This window comes from Melospiza melodia, chromosome 6, assembly GCF_035770615.1.
Source record: "Melospiza melodia melodia isolate bMelMel2 chromosome 6, bMelMel2.pri, whole genome shotgun sequence".
Taxonomy (NCBI): domain Eukaryota; kingdom Metazoa; phylum Chordata; class Aves; order Passeriformes; family Passerellidae; genus Melospiza; species Melospiza melodia.
In genome coordinates, this window is record NC_086199.1 from 47,396,453 (window position 1) to 47,418,551 (window position 22,099).

General features: G+C 40.6%; 1 protein-coding gene across 2 annotated transcripts in view; it reads right to left on the reverse strand.

The window, feature by feature from the left end:
- KIF18A (kinesin family member 18A) overlaps positions 1-15,349 on the reverse strand; it is a 30,839-nt gene extending 15,490 nt beyond the window's left edge. The window contains exons 1-13 of one of the 2 annotated variants that reach the window (XM_063159395.1): positions 15,222-15,349; positions 14,072-14,458; positions 13,247-13,404; positions 12,264-12,368; positions 11,259-11,369; positions 8,119-8,316; positions 6,711-6,884; positions 5,752-5,826; positions 5,400-5,509; positions 2,019-2,181; positions 1,319-1,483; positions 782-903; positions 364-602 (exon numbers count right to left, since the gene is read on the reverse strand). In XM_063159395.1, coding sequence (XP_063015465.1) covers positions 364-602; positions 782-903; positions 1,319-1,483; positions 2,019-2,181; positions 5,400-5,509; positions 5,752-5,826; positions 6,711-6,884; positions 8,119-8,316; positions 11,259-11,369; positions 12,264-12,368; positions 13,247-13,404; positions 14,072-14,399 — 1,948 coding nt within the window. In that variant the 5' untranslated portion in view covers positions 14,400-14,458; positions 15,222-15,349. Of the gene's footprint in view, positions 1-363; positions 603-781; positions 904-1,318; positions 1,484-2,018; positions 2,182-5,399; positions 5,510-5,751; positions 5,827-6,710; positions 6,885-8,118; positions 8,317-11,258; positions 11,370-12,263; positions 12,369-13,246; positions 13,405-14,071; positions 14,503-15,221 lie in introns of those variants that run through there. The other variant, XM_063159396.1, reaches the window with a different exon arrangement.
- Between the last annotated feature and the right edge of the window lie 6,750 nt (positions 15,350-22,099).

Consider the following 22,099-nt stretch of genomic DNA (forward strand, 5'->3'; position numbering starts at 1 on the left):
CACTTTAACAGAATTATAACCAACTAACACTGATTCCTTTCCCATCAATGTCACATGAAAGATTGAAATGCAATTTTTAATAGCACTCACAGGATCTATGAACATTGATACATGGGATACATTATAATAAGAAGAGGATGAATTCATCTGTTGCAGTGTGTGTCTAGTCATTGAAAAAGTAAATTACTTTCCCATATCCAATTAAGAATGGTGCAAAATTTATAGAAAGTAGGTCTGAGAATCAATTTTACATTTGGCTACAGTGTCTGCAGAAGTGCAATCTGTGTTTATAAATGATATCTGACTGTTGCAGGAGATATTTATAAGTACTTCCAACAAAGAAAAAATTAATGATGTACTTACTGCATGGGGTGTTTGGTCTGCTCACAAGCTGTGGGAATGAAAAGATAGCTGACATTTCTACTTCATGGTTTTGATTTTGATCCTTTTCTTCAGTCTGGTCAGCCCAAGCTACTGATTTTTGTCTTTGAATCAGCTGCTCAACCTCTACATATTCAGTCTCACTTAAGTCATTTGTCAGCCCAGCTTCTTTCAGCATCAGGTGCTGCTTGCGAAGCACTGGAAGTGCCGTATTTAGTACTCTGAAACAGCAAGAGGCAAGACAAGCTCCCTTGAGAAAACACAATTTTAACCCAGAAAACAAAAAGTTTGAGAAGAACCTTGCTTCTGTTTCAATTAAAACTAAATTCTCTAAACAGGTATTGTCAAGTTACAAGTCAGAATGTAAGTCTTATCCCACCTGCCATGAAACCATACTTACTTTTCTGTTTGCTTGTTATACTGATCTTGAAGAGACACCAGAGCCAACATGTGTTCAATCTGGGCTTTAAGGGCCTGAACTTCTAGATTTAAATGGCAATACTGCAGATCTTGACAAAGTTCCTTTAGGAAATTAGGAATAAAAATGAAAATCAAACAGCTGTACATCAAACTGGTAGAAAGAAACTAAAAATTCAACTAAAAATAATTAGATCAGTAAAGATGGAGTGGAGCTATATTATTATAATAATGTTTTACAGTAGAAAAGTATTAATTATTTGATTTTTATTTCCATGCATAAATATGAATTTGTAGATTCCTTTGACCAACAGTGTGTGTGTTCTGCAATCAGCATTAAAAGTCCAACAGGCCCACATGGATGCTTATCTATGCATGCCCAAACACGTTTGCCTCTTTCTGTAACCTCTTCCCATATACTTCATTTTATTTCAATTATTAAGCTGTTCCTAACTGAGAGGTTTTACCCTTTTTCCAGTTCTCCCCATCCCCAAGCATGACAAAGGGAAAGGTGTTTTACGTTTGGGATGCTCCCATCTGGACCCAGGAGGCGCATTTCATTCTCCACACGGTGCAGCCACTTGGTGTTCTCCTCAAAGAGATTGCTCTGCTCTTCCTTCTTCTTCTGCATGCGGACATAGTGGCTGTTCAGTGCTGAAAGCCTCAGATCCCGCTTGCAAGTGGCCTGAAAAAAAATCCCACCCCCCAAACCATCAGCATTTAAGGTGGAAACTTTCAAAGTATGTTCACCAAATTCTCTTTATATATAAAGACTTTTTTTTCCTTACTTTGATATAACATAACCAAATAATTCCTACTAAGTCGAGTATGTCCTACAAAAAGCCTACTAAAGGATAAAGCACTGAGTAAAAAGGAAAATCCTGTATGTTCAAATATCAAACTCTTCTGATGTTTGCACTGTTTCTGAAATATGCCAACTAGAAGGCACAAACCCAGCAAGAGCAAGCTGGATATAAGCAAGGCAGTGTCCTAACCAGGCAGAGGGTTCCCTTTTCTATTTAGAAAAGGACAATCATACTCTGCTCTTGACCTCAAAAATGAGATCATTACATCAACAGTCACAGAGGAGTGATAATCTGTGTTTCCCATTTGAAAGAAATATTTATGGATTAATTAATTACACAGTTACTTAAGAAAAATTAACACAATTATAACAAAATGAAGAGATGATACCCTGCACTACATTACAGAAAACTCACCTTTTCTACTCTTTCTTCAGAGCATATCAGTTGAATTTGTTCATGACATTGATTCTGATAATATTTCTTCAGTGTATTTTCTTTCAGTTTCTTTTCCACCTTGAGGTACTCTTTTCTGATTTCCTCACGATTTGTAAAAACATTTTTAAGTATTTCTTTGTACCTAAAACCAAAGCATAATAATTAATTATTTACTGAAGACTTTTTATGATCATCTCTTTGGTAAGGGAATTTTTAAATCTAAATTAATAAAACCAAAAAATGAAAAGGAAATGAGTAAAGCCTAATATAGATAGGCACTAAATAAAATGTCAGTACATCAGTAAGAATTTTATGTATTTGACCTGAAAATGGGATGGGAAATTTGGAAGGAGTCACTGAAAATAAATCCTGTTATAATTATGAAGACAACACGGGGATTTAAAAGGCTTATGTGAAGGAGTTTTAGATGCCTTTCTCTAACTCCAGAAGATACTAAATACCTATGTTCTCTACTTCAAACATCTATTTATTAAACAGATAAGACTACTGTTGCCATAGACACACATGGTGCTCAAAACCCCACAAGCTATCCTCAAAGAAAAAGAGAGCCACAAAGGTCTTTGGATGCTCACTTTCCCTCAAGGAGCTGTACAATTTCCATCACTTATGGAGGACAAAAATCAGAACATTCACCATGTTTTAACACCAGGAGGAAAACCAAACTGTGGAGGATGGTACTCGAGGAGTTATTGAGTAACCACTTCTCTGGGTACCCCTAGTCTGCCACACAAGCCAGAGTAACAAGAACAACTCCTGGAAGCATTGCCATACTGCCATGTAACTTTCACTGGTGGCACCTCTTCACTCCTGAATACTGAAAATGAACAGTACAGAATGGCCAAAAAGATACTGTACATATCAATAATTACCAACCACATACACAAAGTATTTCATTGTATCCTATCTTGTTAGAACTTTACACAAAAATCAAAGTTTAACATGCAAGTGTTCTAAAGACATGCAACATTTGAGGTTATGCAATTTTTAGTATTAAAAAGCCTCATAAAATTAGAGCTGTAAAAATGGTAAAAAAACCCATGTTCAACTCCAGAACAAGCTGAAGAGACATTCTTGTCATGCAATTGACTTCTTGCCAGTGTTTCAGAAGCAGCAATTCTATTTCACAGTCTAAAGTTTGAATAACTAAGTCTTTTATTCTATTCTGAGTGTTTTATCACTCACCTTTTAAAAAGAAACAGAATTAAGAAAATAATTCTTCTCCACAGATTTAGCAATACAAGAGCTTTTCACTGAGTGTCTAGAGGATGCTATCATATCTAGGTAAAAAAAAAGTGTACTAAAACACTCACAGAATTCATAAGAGCCATTTCTTTAAGGAACAATAACAGGTTAATGGTTGGAGTATATGATGTTTGAGGTCTTTTCTAACCTAAAAGATTCTATAATAATGCAACAGCCAGCTGCAGAGTATCAGAGCTTTACCCTACACTGCTCCTATCTATACAGCTTTACTACTGATTATACTGCCTGCAGAATTTTTGTCCTCCACAGAAACATGCTTCCTCCCAGCTGCTAGGCAAACACAGCAATAAGGGATCAAAGTGAATCCTCCCAGTTTCCATCACAGTAGAAAGTCGGGCATAATTCAGGTGAGGATGGAGATTCTGCTTCTTTTTACCCTCCTTATGGGGGGCCTCTGCTGTAAAACCAACCTTTTGTGTACTTCTATTCACCAGTGTTCCCAATACAACATCAAGTACAGAAGCCTTTGTGGATTCAGTCTTTCAATGAGCACATTCCTGTTCTTATGGAGTTACCTTTACCCTCTGGTGTGCACTGTAAAAATGACAAAGTCACCCTGTAGGCACACTGAGGGTATGAGCCCCCCTACACTACCTGGTGTCCAAGAGCTCAAAGACCTGCTGGTTGTAGTTATGGAGCCAGTGCCCACTGTCTACCCTAAGAGGCTCACGACTTGAAGGGCTGGCACACAACCCACCTCCAAGTTTTAGCAGAAGGATGAATGACTTTTAGGTTTGAAGAAGCAAGTGATGCTTCTTCAGTGATGCAAAAACCACGGGTGGATGGACCTAAACACCAGATCATGGACAAGGCTCTCTTCTCTGTCCCCACTAAAAGGGAGAAGGCAGCACAATACCTTCAAAAGCTGTAAATGAATGGGAGAAATCAATTCATTACCCACACCACAACAGTATGGTGAGCCTGGCAGGATACTCATGAGAAGGAAGAGAATGACACAGGCACATAATTCCTGACATCCAGAGGGACTGGGACAGGTCTACATTTGGCCCTTTGGATTTTCCATAACAAATATTCTCTGACCAGCAAACCTTGGCATAGAATACATCCGGCCTTTTGAAAGGATATTTTAGAGACCTTGCCCTTGACTGACTCTTCCCACACACAAAGAATGAAATAAAGGGCAAATCACAGGAAATAAATCAATCTTAAAGACATACAGTGCAAAAATATGCAGGAAAACTGTCAGAACTATCAACATGACTTAGAAGCCCACACTTCTTTTGAAAATTTAATTTAAATAACCTGAATGAAAGGGTTTATTGAAATGTCTGCAATGCCACTAAAATAAAATGCAGAGAATATCTTGCTTCGAATGAGTTCTTACTATACCTCAGAAAGCTTTCCAGGTTAAAAACCAGCATATTCAAAGGGCCAAATAAAAAAAAAAAAAAGTTAGCTGAATCAACTTAGGTGAGTAATTGTCAGAAAGATGAGATATGCAGAGACCATCCAGAAAGTCTTTCACTACAAAACCTACCCTCTTCATGGAATACAACGATTTCTGCAACAAATTGCTACTTCACATTTTAGTTTGTTACACTTTGTGTTCTCTCATGAGGCTGTCACAAGAGAAAAGATAGACAGGAACACTACCAAGAAGAAAAAGAGGCCAAGAAATATTAAAGCAATAGAAAATAAGGAATCTACAAACATAAAGTGATCCCTTTGTAGAAAAACTTCCAGGTTTTGTCTCTCTCAAGCCTTGCAGCAAAGATCCCACTTGAGCTAGTGCCTGCCAAGAGTGGCAGAGCTGCTGTCACTTATGCAAACGACATTCTGCCTACCCACAAACACAACCTGTTCAGGAGCTGTGCTGGGAGCCAGCACTCAGATGCTCCTTCCTGTCACATGGCATTTCCTACGTCCTCCCCTTTCGTTTTAAAACCACCAACAAGTTGTTCTGAACAGAAACAACACGTTGGGCAAAGCCATACCTAGATCTAAGTAAAGCAATGTTAAAATGGGAAAACCAATACTGGAAAGAGTAGGTTTGTTTTACAAATGCTTTTACAATTTAGACAAACTCCAGCTTGGAGGCAAATGTGATTCATTTACCTTTCTATTTCTATTTGCTGGTTGTTTGAAAGTTCTGCAGTATTATGATTTTCAGGAATGCTTGCTTGCTTTTCTTCGTATTCTCTCAGCTTCTCCTTCAACATTAGGATCTAAACCAAAAGAAGCACCCTTTAATAGAAATATGGTTTTTGGTTTATTTCCCAAAGTTGTCATTCTGTGCTGATATTGAACAGCCTTACAAATGGCAGCAGGTGATATTCCTCTTAGAAGACAAAATTTTCTTACTTCAAAATACATTAGACCCTTATAAATTTAATCCCATTAATTATTTTTTTATATTCAAAGTTAACAGTTAACCTTTTAACCTCTTAACAACAGATTTTTTATGTACCTCTTTCTTTTGTTCATTGCAAATTTTAGCATACTGGCTTATGTGACTGTCCAAACTCACAACGTTGCTCTTCAACTGGAAAGAAACAAATCAGAATTTAAAGGCAGCTCCTCAACGTTTTCATGCATAATAAGCACAGTGTGTATACGTAGCACATAGTTACACATTCACTATGTTGTGAGGAAAGAGATTAATACAATTCTGACTTGCACAATGAGAAAATGACTGTCAGCTTTTGCTGTCATCTGTTGCACACCCATGGCCAGGACATTTCCCTCAACAAACCAAGAATAATTACATTTACATACGCAAGCACATTTTGCATTTTTTCAGATTAGTTTAACTGCTTAAATGTCTGTCTTGTGCATTTTATTATAAAAGCTACCTTTAAGTACACAACAAATGGAAACTACCGTGAACCCTGTATTACATAAAAAGAATTAGGAGCTGCAGCAAAAAAGATAATGAAAAATAAAGTTAAACAATAGAGAGCAGAAAAGGACATCCTAGCTTTTCATTTATCAAGACAATCTCACTGAGCTTCTTGACTCCAGCTGAATTCTACCTGTACAATCCTAGACTGGCTCTTGTACAACTGGTCAGAAATTTCTTTAATGTACATTACAGCTCTCTGAGAAAGTAAGAGCAAAACAGTAAAAAAGGATGTGAATTCTACTGGCTGAGAATTATTCTAAATCTCATGCTCACAAAACAAACTGTTTCAAACTGGCAGCATCATATCACTAACACAGCTATGGTGCTTTTGGGTTAGATCTACTTTGTATCTGCTACACCTACCAGTCAGATAAGAAAGAGTTGACCATAGAGAAAGAAGATGTAACAGAACAAATTTTTGAGTCAGAAGGGAAGGAAAATATAATATTCCAAAAGAAATAATTTTTCTTGTAATAGTAGATTATTGTACTTCGACAAGAGAACAGTAAAAGCAATATACTCACAGAAGACTTGATATCCTTTGCTCGGTTTGCATACTTCAGAGTGTTGTAGGTATCATCATAAAACAAAGAGGAGGGGCTAATAGCAGCTATCATGATTGTTCTGCAATTTCCTCCAAGAGAATCCTTCAGTAAACGAGTCAGCTTGCTGTTTCGATAAGGAATGTGCTTCTTGCTCTAAGAAGAGTGAGAGATATTGGTAAGGTTTATTTAACTGTACTTCAAATAAAAGTCTGCTTGGAATTTCAACGGTAACACAAACCATGAGAAACAGCCATGAAAATTTTCTTTGACACAAGTAATTTTCCTTTGAAGTATCTGTACATCTTAAACAGTTTAAGTCTCTTGGAACTGTTCAACACCTTTGCAACACACATATTAGCTAGGTTATTTCCTGATGCCTGGATATGTAACTCCTACTTCTGTGATAGAGCAGCTAACAAAAAAAGTAAACTACATTAAATTACACTGAGTTTACAAAATCATCCAGATTGTGAAGGACCTCTAAAATCCCTCTAGTTCAATCCTTCTGCTCAAATCAGGGTCAGCTAGAGTAAGATGGCAAGGACTATGCCCAGTAGGGTTTTGATTACCTCCAAGGATGGAGATTTCACACGTTTCCAGGCAACACATACTCTGCTTTGTGAAGCTACAGAATTTTCATCTCATTATACCAAGTTTGGTCACTAGGAACCCAATCCCTTATCAAGTAAATCAATGTGATTTTTCCATGTGTCTGTGGCACAGACTTTAAACTCCACCCTCCCCTCCAACAAGATGGTGACAAGGACATGCAGCATCAGGAAGGGAAATTAAACCTGATTTTCTCCTGGCATATTTGAAGGAGGAATTTGCTAGTTGAGCAGAAGGACAAAAAGAGTGTTATGGTAGACAGTGGACTTCACTTATGCAAAAATTCAGGAGGTTTTATCATTCTGCTACACAACTGTACCTCTTCCTTGCCTTGAGCTGGTGAGCCAGATCAGGAGATTGACTCATTGCTCTGAGCAGGGATGTGTGTGTGTATGGATGTATGTGAGATCCCAAAAGAACAACTTGGAAGACATACTGTTTTATCCTACAAAAGCTGCTCCTCCCCCAAGATTAAAGGTTAATTGTAAGGTTATTCATGTACTCATGCAATCTTCTCTACATATGCTTGATTTTGAACATAAGAAAAGCAGGTACCATTCATCTTTGATACTATCCTTAGGCAGCTGCACATAACTTTTGAGAATTTTCTCTCACTGGGACTGTCTTTTAGCTATCACAGATATGATGGTAGAAACCCTTAAGACAATCTTACATGAGAATGATGATGTGAGTAGCACCAACAATGTAAACCACATTATTCCATCAGCTGAGCACTTTTTAAAATGGTTTCTGAACTGCATGGGAAAGCAGCACCTACCTTAGGATCTGCCAGAGCATTAATGACATTTCCAAGAGCAAGCAGGGACCTGTTAATGTTTGTTCCCTCCACAAAGCGAGCCCCCTTGGCACTGGTGGCTTTGGCTCGCTCAGACCCTGCCAGGTCAATCAGAGACATTTTGGCAATACGAATATTCTGATTAATACTGGCTGTTTTATCTTGCTGCCGTAGGTAAATCTACAATAAAAAAAAAAAAAAAAAAAAGAAGAAAACAATTAAAAAGTAACAACTAACTAATCTAAGTAGTAAATTAATTTCATAGCATAACAACTGGTTTAAGACATTTGTATTGGATGTCCTGCCACTTTGCCTTCACTTAACTGAATCACAAGGTACCTCCTTTTCTTGCTCCTGATTCTCTCTCCCTTCCTGCTGCAGAGGATTAAGTGACCAACTGGCCCAGGCTCACAAAGCAGCAAAGATAAGTGAGGTTTTTTACAGGAAAAATGAATTTCACAGCTCTTCTTGTGCACCACAAATGCATACTACACTCCTGAACTTGAAATTGAAAGAGGTGTTCCTTTTTCAAATGCACATTTAGGAGTACACCATAAAGAAATGCATAGGGATAAACCAGGAAAAGGCTGACCCTACAGTGATTTAGATTTAATTGTATCTTCCATGAATAGGAAACAATATCCATTTACTGCTGTGAAAATATACTTCAGGATCTTTTCAAATGTGATGCCTCCTGAAGCCACTTGCTTCATCCCATTTGTCCTGAAATTTCACAGTACCAAGATGGACAAAGAACTAAAAGCTTCTGGTGGTGAAGGTATTCTTTCTTCAGGTTTATAAGGAGGCAAGCAAAGCATGAATATACAGTCAGTAAGAAGAAACAAAGTTATCCTTAGATGGCTTTCTACTTTATACAGTATTTATTTTATCTTCTCTTGTGTTGAGTGCCCTGCCATTTGTTAATATAATTAATAATGGTTAGTGACACTTTAATGAATGCCCTTCTGGACAGTGAATTAGAAAGGAGCTGCCATCAGCACAAGGTGACTGACTAGTAAAGACTCGCCACTGCTGTGGCTTTAAGCTCTGTGCATGAGAAATGAAGCCTTCACAATAAGGCTTCATCATAAGTTTCTAACAGAAAACAGATTGACAAGCACTGTGAAAGAATAAAATAAAATTCCTATGACTTGCCATGAAATGTAAATCTATTTCAAACAGATATGTTTCTATATCAAACAGTATAACTAAGTTCAGTTGCACTGTTTCCAGTATAATAGACAAAAAAAAAAAAAAAAAAGAACCTCAGGCTGGGAACAGGCTACCAGAACAACACAATAACTATCATTAATGAAGGAGGGAAAGGTAGAGTGACAGCCAAACTCTGTTGTATGACTCAAGCCTTTGTAAAAATTCAAAAGATACAGGAAATGCCCCAAAGCAGAACACTCTCAACAGAACAGTGTAGCAATTCAGATTTTTCTCTCAGATGCAGTAATTGCCTGACCCAGATAGATATTTCAAACTTAAGACATATGGTACAGTAAAGCAAAACTTGCATCTTTAAAATCAGCTCAAAATGTCCTGGGCCAAGACTTACCAACTTCTGAGTCAGTTTCAGAAAATATCCTGATCCCACGTTAACAAGAAAAGCCAAAAATAACCTATCTCTACAAAAAAGCAACTCTTAAAATAATAGAAACTTTAAAAATAAAGAGCAATCATGACAGCACTGGGGATTTCTCACCACTTACATCTCTGCAAACAAAGACACAATTTCATTATGCAGAATGTCACAGATTTGTGGAAATATATGAGGAACTGAAGTGATTTATTCAATTGCTTGCCACTTGTAGAAATGCACTGAGAAAAAGCCTGCCAGATAATAAAATGCAGAGCTTTTTCCCAAGAGGTGAGGGAGAGAAGAGATCCCAGCAGCAGGTAAACAAGCAGAAAGCAGCAGTTCCCTCTGGTCTGTGTGCAACTCTGCACCTGGAGCCTTCCTGAAGGCAGCACACATCCATGACAGGGCAGCTCTCAAGCCAAACCACTTCAAAAGAACTCTTTGTGCAGCCCTGTACAGCACACAACAAGGGCAGGCCCTGGGGGAAATTCAAAACAGGAAGGGCAATTGCTAGCATAAGTTTAAGGTATATAGGAAAACAGAAGCTTTTAGAGTGGTAATGGCTTTTGCTCTGTTCCATACATAGAAGATGTTTTTTAAAACTTTGTTATAGTTATTTAGTATTGACTAAGTCTGTAGGTACTGTTAAAAACTTCTCAACACTTAAGTGCTCTAATGCAAGGACCAGAATCAAATGTGTTTCAATATTTTTCAATCCAGAGTGAAACACATAAGTCATTCAAGGTATTGCTTTGCACTGTGTAACAGCAAACAGGACAAAAAAAAAAAGACATTGTTGATAACAGGACTAGTTTCTAAATATCACAGGCTGTATTTAAAAAGAGAAGACAGGAGAATAAGGCAGTGTAGCCAACCCCAAAAACCTTGGGAGAAGTCTTAAGTTTTTGCATATTTGCACAACTCATTCAAAACTCATTTCTGAAAACTAAGAAGCATCATTTCAGTTTTCTAAAACTTGATCCATAGCAGGATATTAGGAAATCACTTTATTGTAGAAATTAACATTAACCAAGTAAAATAAGAAAGTACTACTTGAGATTCTTAGTTTACTAAGATATTTACATATTTACATAGTTTACATTCTGTAAATTATTTTTCTCAAAGAAATGCTAAGCAACATCATGATACCAGAAAGCTTTACAAATACCCCACCAATACCTTTCAGTTTATAAAATTACAATATGGAAGTCTATTAAAGCTTTAAATTACGATTTTACATGAGTTATTTCTTCAAAGGAATATAAGTTAAGAAGGTATAAGTACATATTTTATACATATAAGCTCAAACAATTGGAATTAGAGATCTTTGCACTGAATTAATTTCTTCCAACATAAATACTAACAACCATTACATCCTTCCAAGGACTAAGGAGTAACAAGAAGAGTAAACTGAAAATCTTCAACCCCCCCTTACCCAAACTGAGGTTCAGCACAGTTTAAAAGCTTCCCTTCTGTCCATCTTTAAGCAAAACCTGCAGCTGCAGTAATGGCCACAGATCTGGCTGTACCACCTCACCTGAAAGACAGCATGGGACCGGGAAGAGGAGGCATTCACATCTGTGGGATGCTGGGTCCTGTTTTTGTTCCCATAATCCAACATCTGAAGGATTTCCTCTGCTGATTTAGGCTTTAGGAATAGAGCACATGACAAATACAGGATTCTTTTCATTTCCAACAACTATAGTAACACACTGATTCTAAAATACATTTGCTTTAACATTCACCTCCAAAAAAAGGCACTTCAAATAAATATTCTCAGCTGAAAAGCAGTAAGGTATGACAAGTAAGCACTTAATTCCAGCAACATAAATCAGCAAATATTTTTAGTTTAGAATTTAAACAAATATGAAAGATTCTCCATAGTTAGAATCAGCCTCTTTTAACAATGTCTGGACTTAAATTAGTATATCACTATTGAATGCATTAGTACAAGAAAAGGTTTTTCCTCACAGAACTCAAGGTTTGGGAAGAAGGATGTTCAGAGGTTAGAATACAAACTAAGAATATTGTTTCCTGTCACAGCATGTAAATACACAAGGAAGCTGCAAGAAAATAGGTCCACAGGAATGGATATTCAGATTGGAAAACTAAGTTCTATCACTGACCTTACCTAAGAATTGCTGTGCTGGCCTGGAAAAGTAATTTACCACGGACTTCTTCAAATATAGTTATTTACAAACAAAAACAACCTTTAGCCTTCACAGCTGTGTAGGTGGTGATGAAGGCAATGCCAAGATATTTTAGCCCAAAAAGAAATCTTCCAAAATCTGCTGGATGAGCATCCAGCCAACTGTACCCTTTTACAACAAGGACTGAATGCTCCTATATTTGCATTCAATGAGACTAGCAGGTTTTTTCCACAATGTGCTTTTAACTAATTAATTAGATTTTCAAGTTACTGGTGCTTATGGCCAGAAAAAAACCCACTAGGAAATGACCAAATTCCATACAGCTTTCAGAACAATGGGAATGTTTCTCAAATATCTCAAGCACATTTAAGTTTCTAGAGATATTTACATACCTGATGCAGTGTCAGACCTTGAACTATCACCCCTTGCTGGCCATCCTCACGAACAGCCAGAGGTCCAGAGTTGACCAGCAGATCACGAATCTGTTCATTGTAAACCTTTGAGAGGGAATTGACAAGATTTTGTTAAGATATCCTCCCATAGCTGACAGAATTAAATAAGCAGAAATCAGCAGTCTTTTTTATACTCCTTTAAGACAAAGTAGTGAATTCATGCTATAAATTTTTGACATTTTTCATATACCAAGCTTAAAGTATTCAATTAATATTATTTCTTTTTAGATTTTAGAAGTAATTATTTTTAGTAAATAATCTTCATTCTTTATTGAAAAAGAACTTTTTTTTTTACAAAAAACAGTTTGGCAACAAGCATGAATGCAAAGCATTTCTTTTTTCTCCACGGTACATCACGATCCACACTTCTGCAACACTTCTTAGTTCAAAGCTACCTCTGTTAAAATTTTTAAATGTCTTGTTTCTTGGTCTGTGAAAACATATGGCAATGCACACTTTCCCCTCCCAAGTACCACCTAGGATCCATGAAGACTTTGAGGAAGCTAAAAAGATAACCATTTTACTAGCACCATTCAGCAGTGGTGCCAAAACATTTCCCTGTAAAATCACAACATCATTTTGTTGTGCTTTTCCAGTGTTATAGGATGTTACTGTGAGTCCTAAAACATTACCCTGAAAAGAAATTTCCTTGTACACATTAACAGATGCTGAGAGGCACGTAATTGGTCAGCAAGACACAAATCATGAACAATCAGTAAATATATCAGAAGTGGAGGTTGTTTGTGGGCAGCCTTCTGTAAATCAGCCCAGGAACACCAAGTTTGCAGAGCACAACAGAGTTTCACTCGTGTAAGGACACACTTTGGCAAGCCCCAGAAGGGACCAGAGGAGAGTAAAACCAGCTTCTTTTTATTTATAAAATATGACTTATTAAAAGCAACATAGCAAATGCAGGAACTCACCTCTAAATAAGAGACAGCAACATCACATGTTTTATCATCTTTGATTTGATCCATGCGTTTATAAAGTGTCATCATGGTTAAATACATGACTCCAGGGTCTTCAGGAGAACCCAACATTGTATGAGTCTTTCCAGCTCCTGTTGCACCATATGCAAGCACTGAATTTTCCCCAAAAGACAGCAAAGCAAAAACATGTAATTTATTTGTAAGCTAATCAGGAAGACCAAAGTAAAATGAACATTTACAGACCTCTGTCATTCTGCACAACTGTTTCATAAATGGATAAAGTTTCTTACTTAGGCTATACCTTTCAGATCTATAATTAGAGCAAGATGTTTCCAAATAACATCTTTGAATTTTCAGTTCAAAATTCATTCAGTGATACATCTCATGAAAATATTATTTACTGACTCTCATAACCCTAAGCCATCAACTTACTGCTGATAAGTATTTAATTTCCTCACCGCATTGCAGCAGCCAATTAGAAAACCCCAAGATCTTCAAGAGTTCATAAAGCAGTTATGTCACACACTCTGTGACACAACTGCTTCTGCTTGAATAACTCTAGATGACTCCCATATATTTCAGATAAATTTCCCAAGTCTATTATAACCTTAACACAAACTTATTCTTAAAATAGAGTAGAGCTATCCTAACTTCCACATGCTAAAAAGTCAGCCTTTCATAGCTATGAATTAAACCACAATGTTTCATTTCTATCTCAGGCTTTTTTAACAGCTCTGCAGCCACTGGACAGAACAGTAGAAACTTTGAGAAATTCCCTTAAGTTTTTTTTTAACTAAAGAGGATGAAGAACAAAGTTACCTGTACAGTTATATCCATTTAGGAAGCCATCAATTAGATTTTTGGTAGTATGCTCAAAAACCTCCAACTGGGATGAGTTGTCATCAAATATGGCATCAAACATGAACTTAAGATCCTTCCTTTGCCTTTTGTTAATATCCCTGTGGGTCACTCTCCTCCTATTGAAGAAGCTGACTTCCTCCTCCTTAGGATCAAAGACCAGCACGTGCTGGTCGATGACACGGATCACCCTGCTGAAGCTGCCCTGCTTTTCCTTCTGGCTCTCTGGGCGCACTCGCACCACCACTTTGACATGGCTGCACACATCTTCTTCCTTGGCAGGAGCCATCCCTGCTGCCCCCCAGCTCCGCTCCCAGCGCTCTTTCAGGTCCAGCAGCCGAATCCTTTCTGCAGCAGACAAGAGAGGTTTTATTTGCAATAGGAGCCGTTCACTCCTCCCAGCAGTTCCCACGTTTGCTCAGGCCCCCGTGCTGGGCCCAAGGGCCGCCCCAAGGAGACTTTGGGAACTCTGCGATGCACCGAAAGGTGCCTGAACTCAGCGCCGCTTCCAGAAAGGAACCAACCAGCACTGCCCCAGGGAATTCTCGAGTTTATTTCAGAATGTAAACTGGCTTACAGGCTTTCCTTCATACAGACCAAGCTTTCAGAGGAGACACAGCATTTCTGCGGACCAAGGCGAGCAGTCTTTTTGTCCTTCAGCACAAAGAGGAGCTGAGCTGCCCGTGTCGCCCTCCCCGGACTGAGCCAGGCACGTCGCGCGTACATTTAAAGAGAGTTAAAGCGGGATTTGCGTTACCGTGCCCCGCAGGGGATGCAGTAACCGGCCCCAAAGCGGAATTCCCTTCAAACAGCCCATTGCTGCTGTTGGCAGCGCGCTGCCGGCTCACCCCTGGAGGGTACACGAGCAGGGCTGCCAGCGCCGCCGCTGCCGCTCCAGGGCCGGCTCGTCTCCCTCAGCCGAGCCCCTCTCGGCCCCTCCCGGCTGTCCCGGCCCCTCCTCACCCACCGCAAGGCGGCTCTTCCTGGGGGCACAGCGCCAGGCTGGGCCCTGCGGCCGGAGATTCCCCCGTACCGCCCGTTCACCCTGCCCGGCACTCGCTCACTCTGCGGGCCGGGCCTTTCCCTCCCCGGGCTCACCCCCGGCACTCACCCTGCGGGCGGGCCCGTGCCCGGTGTCACCCCCGGGCCGTGCCCTCGGCCGTCCCCGGTCTCTCTCTCTCTCTCTGTCAGCCCCGGGCCGTACCCGCACCGCCCCGGGCTCCGTCTCTCGGTCCCTGTTCCGCACCAACCTCCATCCACCGGCCGCGCAATTCAAACACGGGCAGGCCGCGCTCCTCGCCTTCTCATTGGCTGTGCGCCGTGACGTCAGCAGAGCGCCGTGCGCGGGGTCCGCGGGGAGGCCGGGAGGGAAGGGAGCGCGGAGGGAATGAGGGCGGCCGCGAGGGAAGGGCGGCGCTCCCGGGGCTGCCGAGGAGCGGCCGCCTGTGGCTCCGCGTGTCCGGCTCCAGCCCCCCGGGCTCTCCTCGCGGCGCTGCTCCGGCCGCCTCCGATCCAAAGCGCTTCGGGCTGGGGTTTCTGTCCCCGCCGCCTTTGGTTCTGCTCCAGCGCCGGTGCCGGCCCGAGGTGGCGGCCTGCAGCCGTGCCCCTCAGGCTGCCCCTGGGGGCGTGCGCTGTGTGAAATGAAATAAAACACGAACTGTGCTCTCGCCGTGAGGAGGAGATGCCCGGGGTGCAGAAGGAGGGGGCTCTCTGTGGGCAGCGTCCCTCGCGTTTCCCCAGGGCAGGGCAGGGCAGGGATGGGGGCACGGCCGGGGCTCAGCCGCTCCTCGCCCTCAGCAGAGCGGCCGGGACGGCAGGGTGTGAAAATCGCCAATCATTTGTTTTTAAAATGGAAAAGTTTAATAGTAATAGAATGGTTATAAAAATAGCAATATAATTAGAGTAACAAAAACTTTGGACAATTTGAATTAGGACAACATGAGACAATAAATCAAAGAGTTATGGACGTCTGGGTAGCTTTTTTCTGGGCAGCATAAGCCCGAAAAAGGACACCCGTTAACAGAGGATTAAAAACAACAGCCTGTTGCATATTCATACACGATACATGATGTGTAAATTCCATTCAAACACAGGATTCTGTCTGGTCAGTGTCAACTTCCGCTGAATCCTGATGGCGTTTTCATGGCTGAGCAAAGCGGGAGGAAGTTCATTTCTTCTAATAATGGAACAATAAATTTGTTTTCTCTGAAAGATTGAGAGGTGTCCCGTGGCTGCTATCTCTGCGAGTCCTTCCTTTAAAAAAGTATCTTACATAGCATAGTTTCTATTTTAACATTGTGTTATAACCTAAAACCATATTTAACACACTACTAAAGAAAATTAATACAGCATAACTTTCTAACATAACACATATAATATTAATTTCAATATTTGCAAAAAGCCAATCATAATCCACACATTTTTCACAATGGGAAGGGACAGGAGGCACAAACTCAGCGGTGCCATGGAGAGAATTCAGCAGGAGAGTCAGAAGCTGTGCGGACAAGCAGGGCAGAGCAAGGAAAGCCTTCCCGTAGGCTCAGCCATCTCCGGAGAGAATGGCCCATCTCAGGTGATAATTAATGGTCACCATGGTTGGGAACACCGGTGCCACCACCCCGATCCTGCTCTGCCCCTGTAAGAGCCTGAATGAGAGATGTGGGACTCCAGGGGCTCTCCAAAATGCAGTTCATTCCATCCAAGAGTTACAGCAGTCCAGGGTGGTGGGTGACAGAGCTGTGCCCACAGCTGTCAGCTCCAGCTGCAGGCAGGCCTGAGACCCTTTGGTTTTGGTTACACTGCATTATATACTTTTCTTTAGGTTACAATGCATTACACACTTTTCTTTAGGTTACAATGCATTATATCCTTTTCTTTGCTGAGCATCTTCATACAGTAGAACCAATCTATACCTTAACTATTATCTATAACCTATCATAACTACTGTAATTACCATATTCATGTTACTATTCTCCAATCACTAAAAGTACATTACAGTTTAAGCTAGAAATTGTTTTTCAGTTTTCTTGCAGTGGAAAATTCTGAGACATTTGTTCTACTTGCACCATCGGCAGGCTTGTTTGCCTGTGCTGTCTTTCTGCTTGGTAAAAACGTCTTCTTGTTTGGGGCGGGTTCATCCTTTTCTCTAAGCCATAAAAACCCCTTCTAACTAACACACCCTCAGCCTCCTTGGTTATCCAGTGAGATTGGCTCGGCAATTCTTTTCTTCTATATCAAAACTTGCTTCCATCTCTATCCCTTCATCAGACTCTACATTTAAAAATCTTTCTGCTAAGCACACATATCTGTGAGACTTTCTTGTCAAACTTCCATCCTTCCCAACATGCCCCTTTCTGTCTGGAGCACGGTGTCCTTTGCTCTGGGGAATCCCTTCAGTCCCCTGGGTCGCTGCCCCAGCTGTGTCTCCTCGCTGCTGTGCCCAGCAGGAACCCAAAGCAGCCCCAGCTCAGCCCCTGGGGAGGGAATGAACTGCAGCCCAGCCAGAGCCAGCAGAGCACACCGTGGTAATGCCCGTGTTTTCTACACGTTTTCTGTAGGCACACCAGGGAGTGTTGCAAAGCACACATCTGTGTGTCTGCTCAAAGTTAGCCATGTGCACTTTCAAATTTAAGATGGGGGAATTACTGCCCTGTCCCTGTAGTACTCCTGTCTTTGAAGCAAAGACTACAAAATTAGATTTTACCAATCTACCTCACTTCTCAATGAAAAGTCTGTGCACTAAGTCCACACATAAAGAAAACACGTGGAATGCATAATTAAAATAAAAATACAATAGGGAAGGAAAAAAAAGGGATGTTTTTCATTCCAACTCCAGCAACATCAAGTATGGTTCTTAAAATCCCCTTCTTATGCACAGAACTGGATAAACAAGAGAAAGAATGGCCTTGGATTCTTGCCCTTTATTTGCCTTGAACATCACTCAGAGAACAAAGATAATAGACTTCTTCACCTTGTCCCCTTCTTTTGTGAGAAAGGACATCTGCAACATATTTATAGAAAAAAAAGATGCACTATATAATGAAAAAAACTCTTGATGTATGTGCATGGTAGATAAAGTAATTTGTGGGCTGAAGTTAACACTGGAAAAGTTAACTCAGCTCTTCAGAAAGGTTGATCTGTTGTTTGCTATGTGTGTGTCCTGGCATAGGTTCTGGCCAGGACAGGGTTAATTTTTGCAGTGGCCAGAACCCAGAGGGTATTTTCCACCACCTGATGTGATTTTGTGGGCATGGGGAAGTGTGGGGGCACTCAGGTACTGTTGAGCACCCTGCGGGACCATGGTGAGAATTCCCGTGGGGATCCCTTGCCTCCCTTGGGCAATTTGGCTGTTAATTTATTGGTTACTTTTTATTTTCTTATCCCATTGCCAGTTCCTGTAAATTGTTCTTACCTCAACCCATGGTCTTTGCCTCTCAGTGCCACGCAGGCAGTGGAGTGAGGCAGGGAATGGAACAAGCAGTGCATGTTTTGGGGTGGTTCCAGTGGGAACGCCAAATTCAGGAGTGCCATTCCTATACCACAACAGCCCTGTCTGGTGCCCAGTGTGGGTCATGCTGGGTTGAGATGACAGCAGACCTGCCCAGAGCAGGCTGGAAGCAGGTTTGATTTGCTGTGTTGGGTTGGTGCCCCTGCTCCCTGTGTTGCTGGGTCTGTTGGTGTGGCCGTGGCCCCTGACCCTGTGCATCTTTCCATCCCTGCACTCTGTGCCCACCTCGTGCTCCTTGTCCAGGCAGGGACAGGGGTCAGGATTGCTGTGCTGTGGCATATCAGTGTGTGGCATGGTGACATCAGGGGCAATGAAGGTGTTTTGGGATGTGGGTGCAGTGCTGCTCTCCTGCCCTTACCTCAGATATGGTAGTGTTTTTGGGTCCCCAAGATGAGGGAAGAGATGAGAATCTTGACTCCATGTTTCAGGAGGCTGATTTATTATATTATGTTATATATTATATTAAAAATGCCATACTAAAGAAAGAGAAAGGAGACATCAGAAGGCTAGCAAAGAATGCATAATAAAATCATGTGACTGACCAGAGTCTGACACAGCTGGACCTGTGAATGGTCATCAAGTAGAAACAATTCACGTGAGACCAATCAAAGATGCAGCTGCCACATTCCACAGCAGCAGATAATAATTGTTTTCGTTTCTGAGGCCTCTCAGCTTCTCAGGAGAAAAACCTTGGCGAAAGGATTTTTCAGAAAATATGTCTGTGACACTCAGGCACGACCTTTGGGAGTCCATTAATAATCATATCCAGCATGTGGGTCCAGGGGAGGGTGATTTTCCCCAGCCTTTTACCTCCTTTTCCTTCTGTTACAACGGCTTTTGAGACTTGAATTCCCTTTGGATGCTAAGGAGAGCATATTCTTGTTCCTAAGTCTTCCAGGTCTCCTCAGTGGGGCCCACACCACGTTTGGAGTCATGAAAGAGATTTCTAGGGAGATGTGCCCCAAGAGTGGATAGAGATGAGTGGCATGGAATGTGCGAGAAAATGGGTCATCTTCTGAAGGATTGTTCTGCTCCAGTGGTTTGGAAGTTCACCCCTAAACAACGACAAGACTCTGATAAAGTGGCAGAATATTTGAAAAAAAAAAAATGCTCTGGCAGTTCCATAGAGGCATAGAGAATACCACTCCTAAGGCATGACAGACTGGTTTATTTAGTCCACTCCTTCACAATCTTTGATATATATGTACATATTAAAGAGTTCTTGATGTACATGTAGAAAAGTATGAATTACTTGAACCTCACTGGCATGGGAAGGTGTAAAAGGTTTCTCTGCTGTCTCTAAAACTTCCAACAGCCTTTGACCAGTTAAAGCACCTTGACCTCCTGGCAAAAATGTTTACTCATCCACACTGTGAACCAAAGTGGGGAACTGATCTCACTGACAGGTGTCCAGCAGAGAAAATAATAGGATTGAGCTGGTTGAAGTCCCCAGCTGCACAGCTAGCTGTCCCAGCACACTGAAAGGGAATGAGAGGAATTAGCAGCTGGAGGTGGAGCCTGGTGCAGCCTGATTAAACCAGCACTGCTCCTGAAGCGTTGGACATCCCAGGGCAGCCTCAGGCCTCCTGAATGTTGATGACATGTTAGACAATACCACAGTGCTGCAGCTTACTTTGCTTATTTTTTAGCAGCTAGCTCCCCTCCAATATAAATCTTTTGACACAATTTTTAGATTGTGGACAGCGAGGAAGTTGTAATTTTTACAATGTTCAGGTGTGTGCCACAGGATTATACTTGCCTTACTTAAACTAACAGTTTAGATATGAATGTTTTAACAGGCACATTATTCCTAGGACTGCATGTTTTAAACACATCTGGGTTGCTTTCAGGTTTTTTTTTTTCTGTGCAGCTGTTGAGTAAATTGAGAAAGCGAAACTAAAAGGAGCGTACTAAACAGGCACCCAAAGCCCGGGCATTCCTTTGATGACATGTGGAACTGATAACTGCACTGAGAACAAAGCTGGGAGCGCCTCAGGATGCAGTAAGATGAGCCAAAAAAGTGAAATACATAATCCTTGTGAAAAAAAGTCCTAACAAGAATACACAGTGCTATAAGGAAACTGACATTTGCAGGGGTTTAAGAAGAAACCCATAAGAACTCTTTTCCCTGATAGTGCTGGGACTTGTGATACTTTCATGAAACTTCATGTATTTTACAACATGAAATGCCTTGACTCAGACTTACTACATTTTTTAATCTTTTCCCTTACAACTCAAAGGCAAGATGCAATAAATCTTCCAGACTACTTTTCAAAAAAATGAGATGTGTGTGTGCCTGAACCAAGAGGCACAACTTTATTAATTCGGGGTAGCAAGTAATTAACTATTAACTACTGAGTAAGGGCACACATTCTTCCTTCCCTGACCCCTTATTTGTCTTTAAGACATCTGCCTAAAAGGAAGTTTAAATGTTCAGCTGCTCATCTTTTTTGCTTTGTGCATGTTTATTGAAAATAATATTATGCTTCTGTATAATTTTGTAACAGACATTTTTATAAAACCTACCAACACTGCAACCTTCTACTCTATGTAAAGTTAAAATGAATATTGTCATTTTCTATTGTAATACTTATGGCAGGGTAAGCTGCTGCAACATGGGATCTTACACAAACCTCAGGTTATATAGATAATTAGAGGCTGACAGGACTCCACCATGTGACCCTTCAGGGCACAAACAAGAACAGCTGTGCTAACCTCTAAACTGCCCCTTGGAAAAGTTGCTCTCTCTCCACTGACTGCTCTGAGAAGTGAGGGAGATTTATCCTGTGCCAGAATTAGCTGGTGTGCATTCCTGCTCTGTACCAATGCAGAGATGTCCATCAACATCAGTCAAATTTCTACTCCATCTTCAGCTACTACAGTGCCATTTGTGAAAATATCTCACATTAAGAATTCTGCTATATCGCCTGCTAGACAGAAAAAAAAGAGATTCATAGCCTCAATTCATAATTCCCATTTAAAATTTAATTTTTAATATTAAATATGTAAATCTGCTACCCATAAATAATTCCCAAATGTTAGTGGAATAATTTTGCACACTGCTTTCATGTAGCTAGTGTGATTCTTGGAGTAGTCCTGTGCAGGACCAAGAGCTGGACATCAGTGATCCTTGGGGATCCCTTCCAACTCAGGATGTTCTGTGCTTCTATTATTTTAATTTAAACTTCAAAGTAAAACAGAGAAATAAAATGTGCTCATATATGGTTTTGGAGGGTAAAATCCTTTTGAATACCCACAGTATCCATATATAAAACTATATCATTACAATTACTATTATCAATCAGCCTGGAAAAATACAGGCTGCTTAGTAATAGTAATAGTAGATAGAAAAATACATAATTGGTCACCATGTAGTACTGAAACAAAAAGAAAAACATTTAGGTGGCATTCTTGAAACCAAAATAAATTTTTTGGGAAACTTAAAACAACGTTCTTGTTGTGCCTGAAACATCTGACCAAAA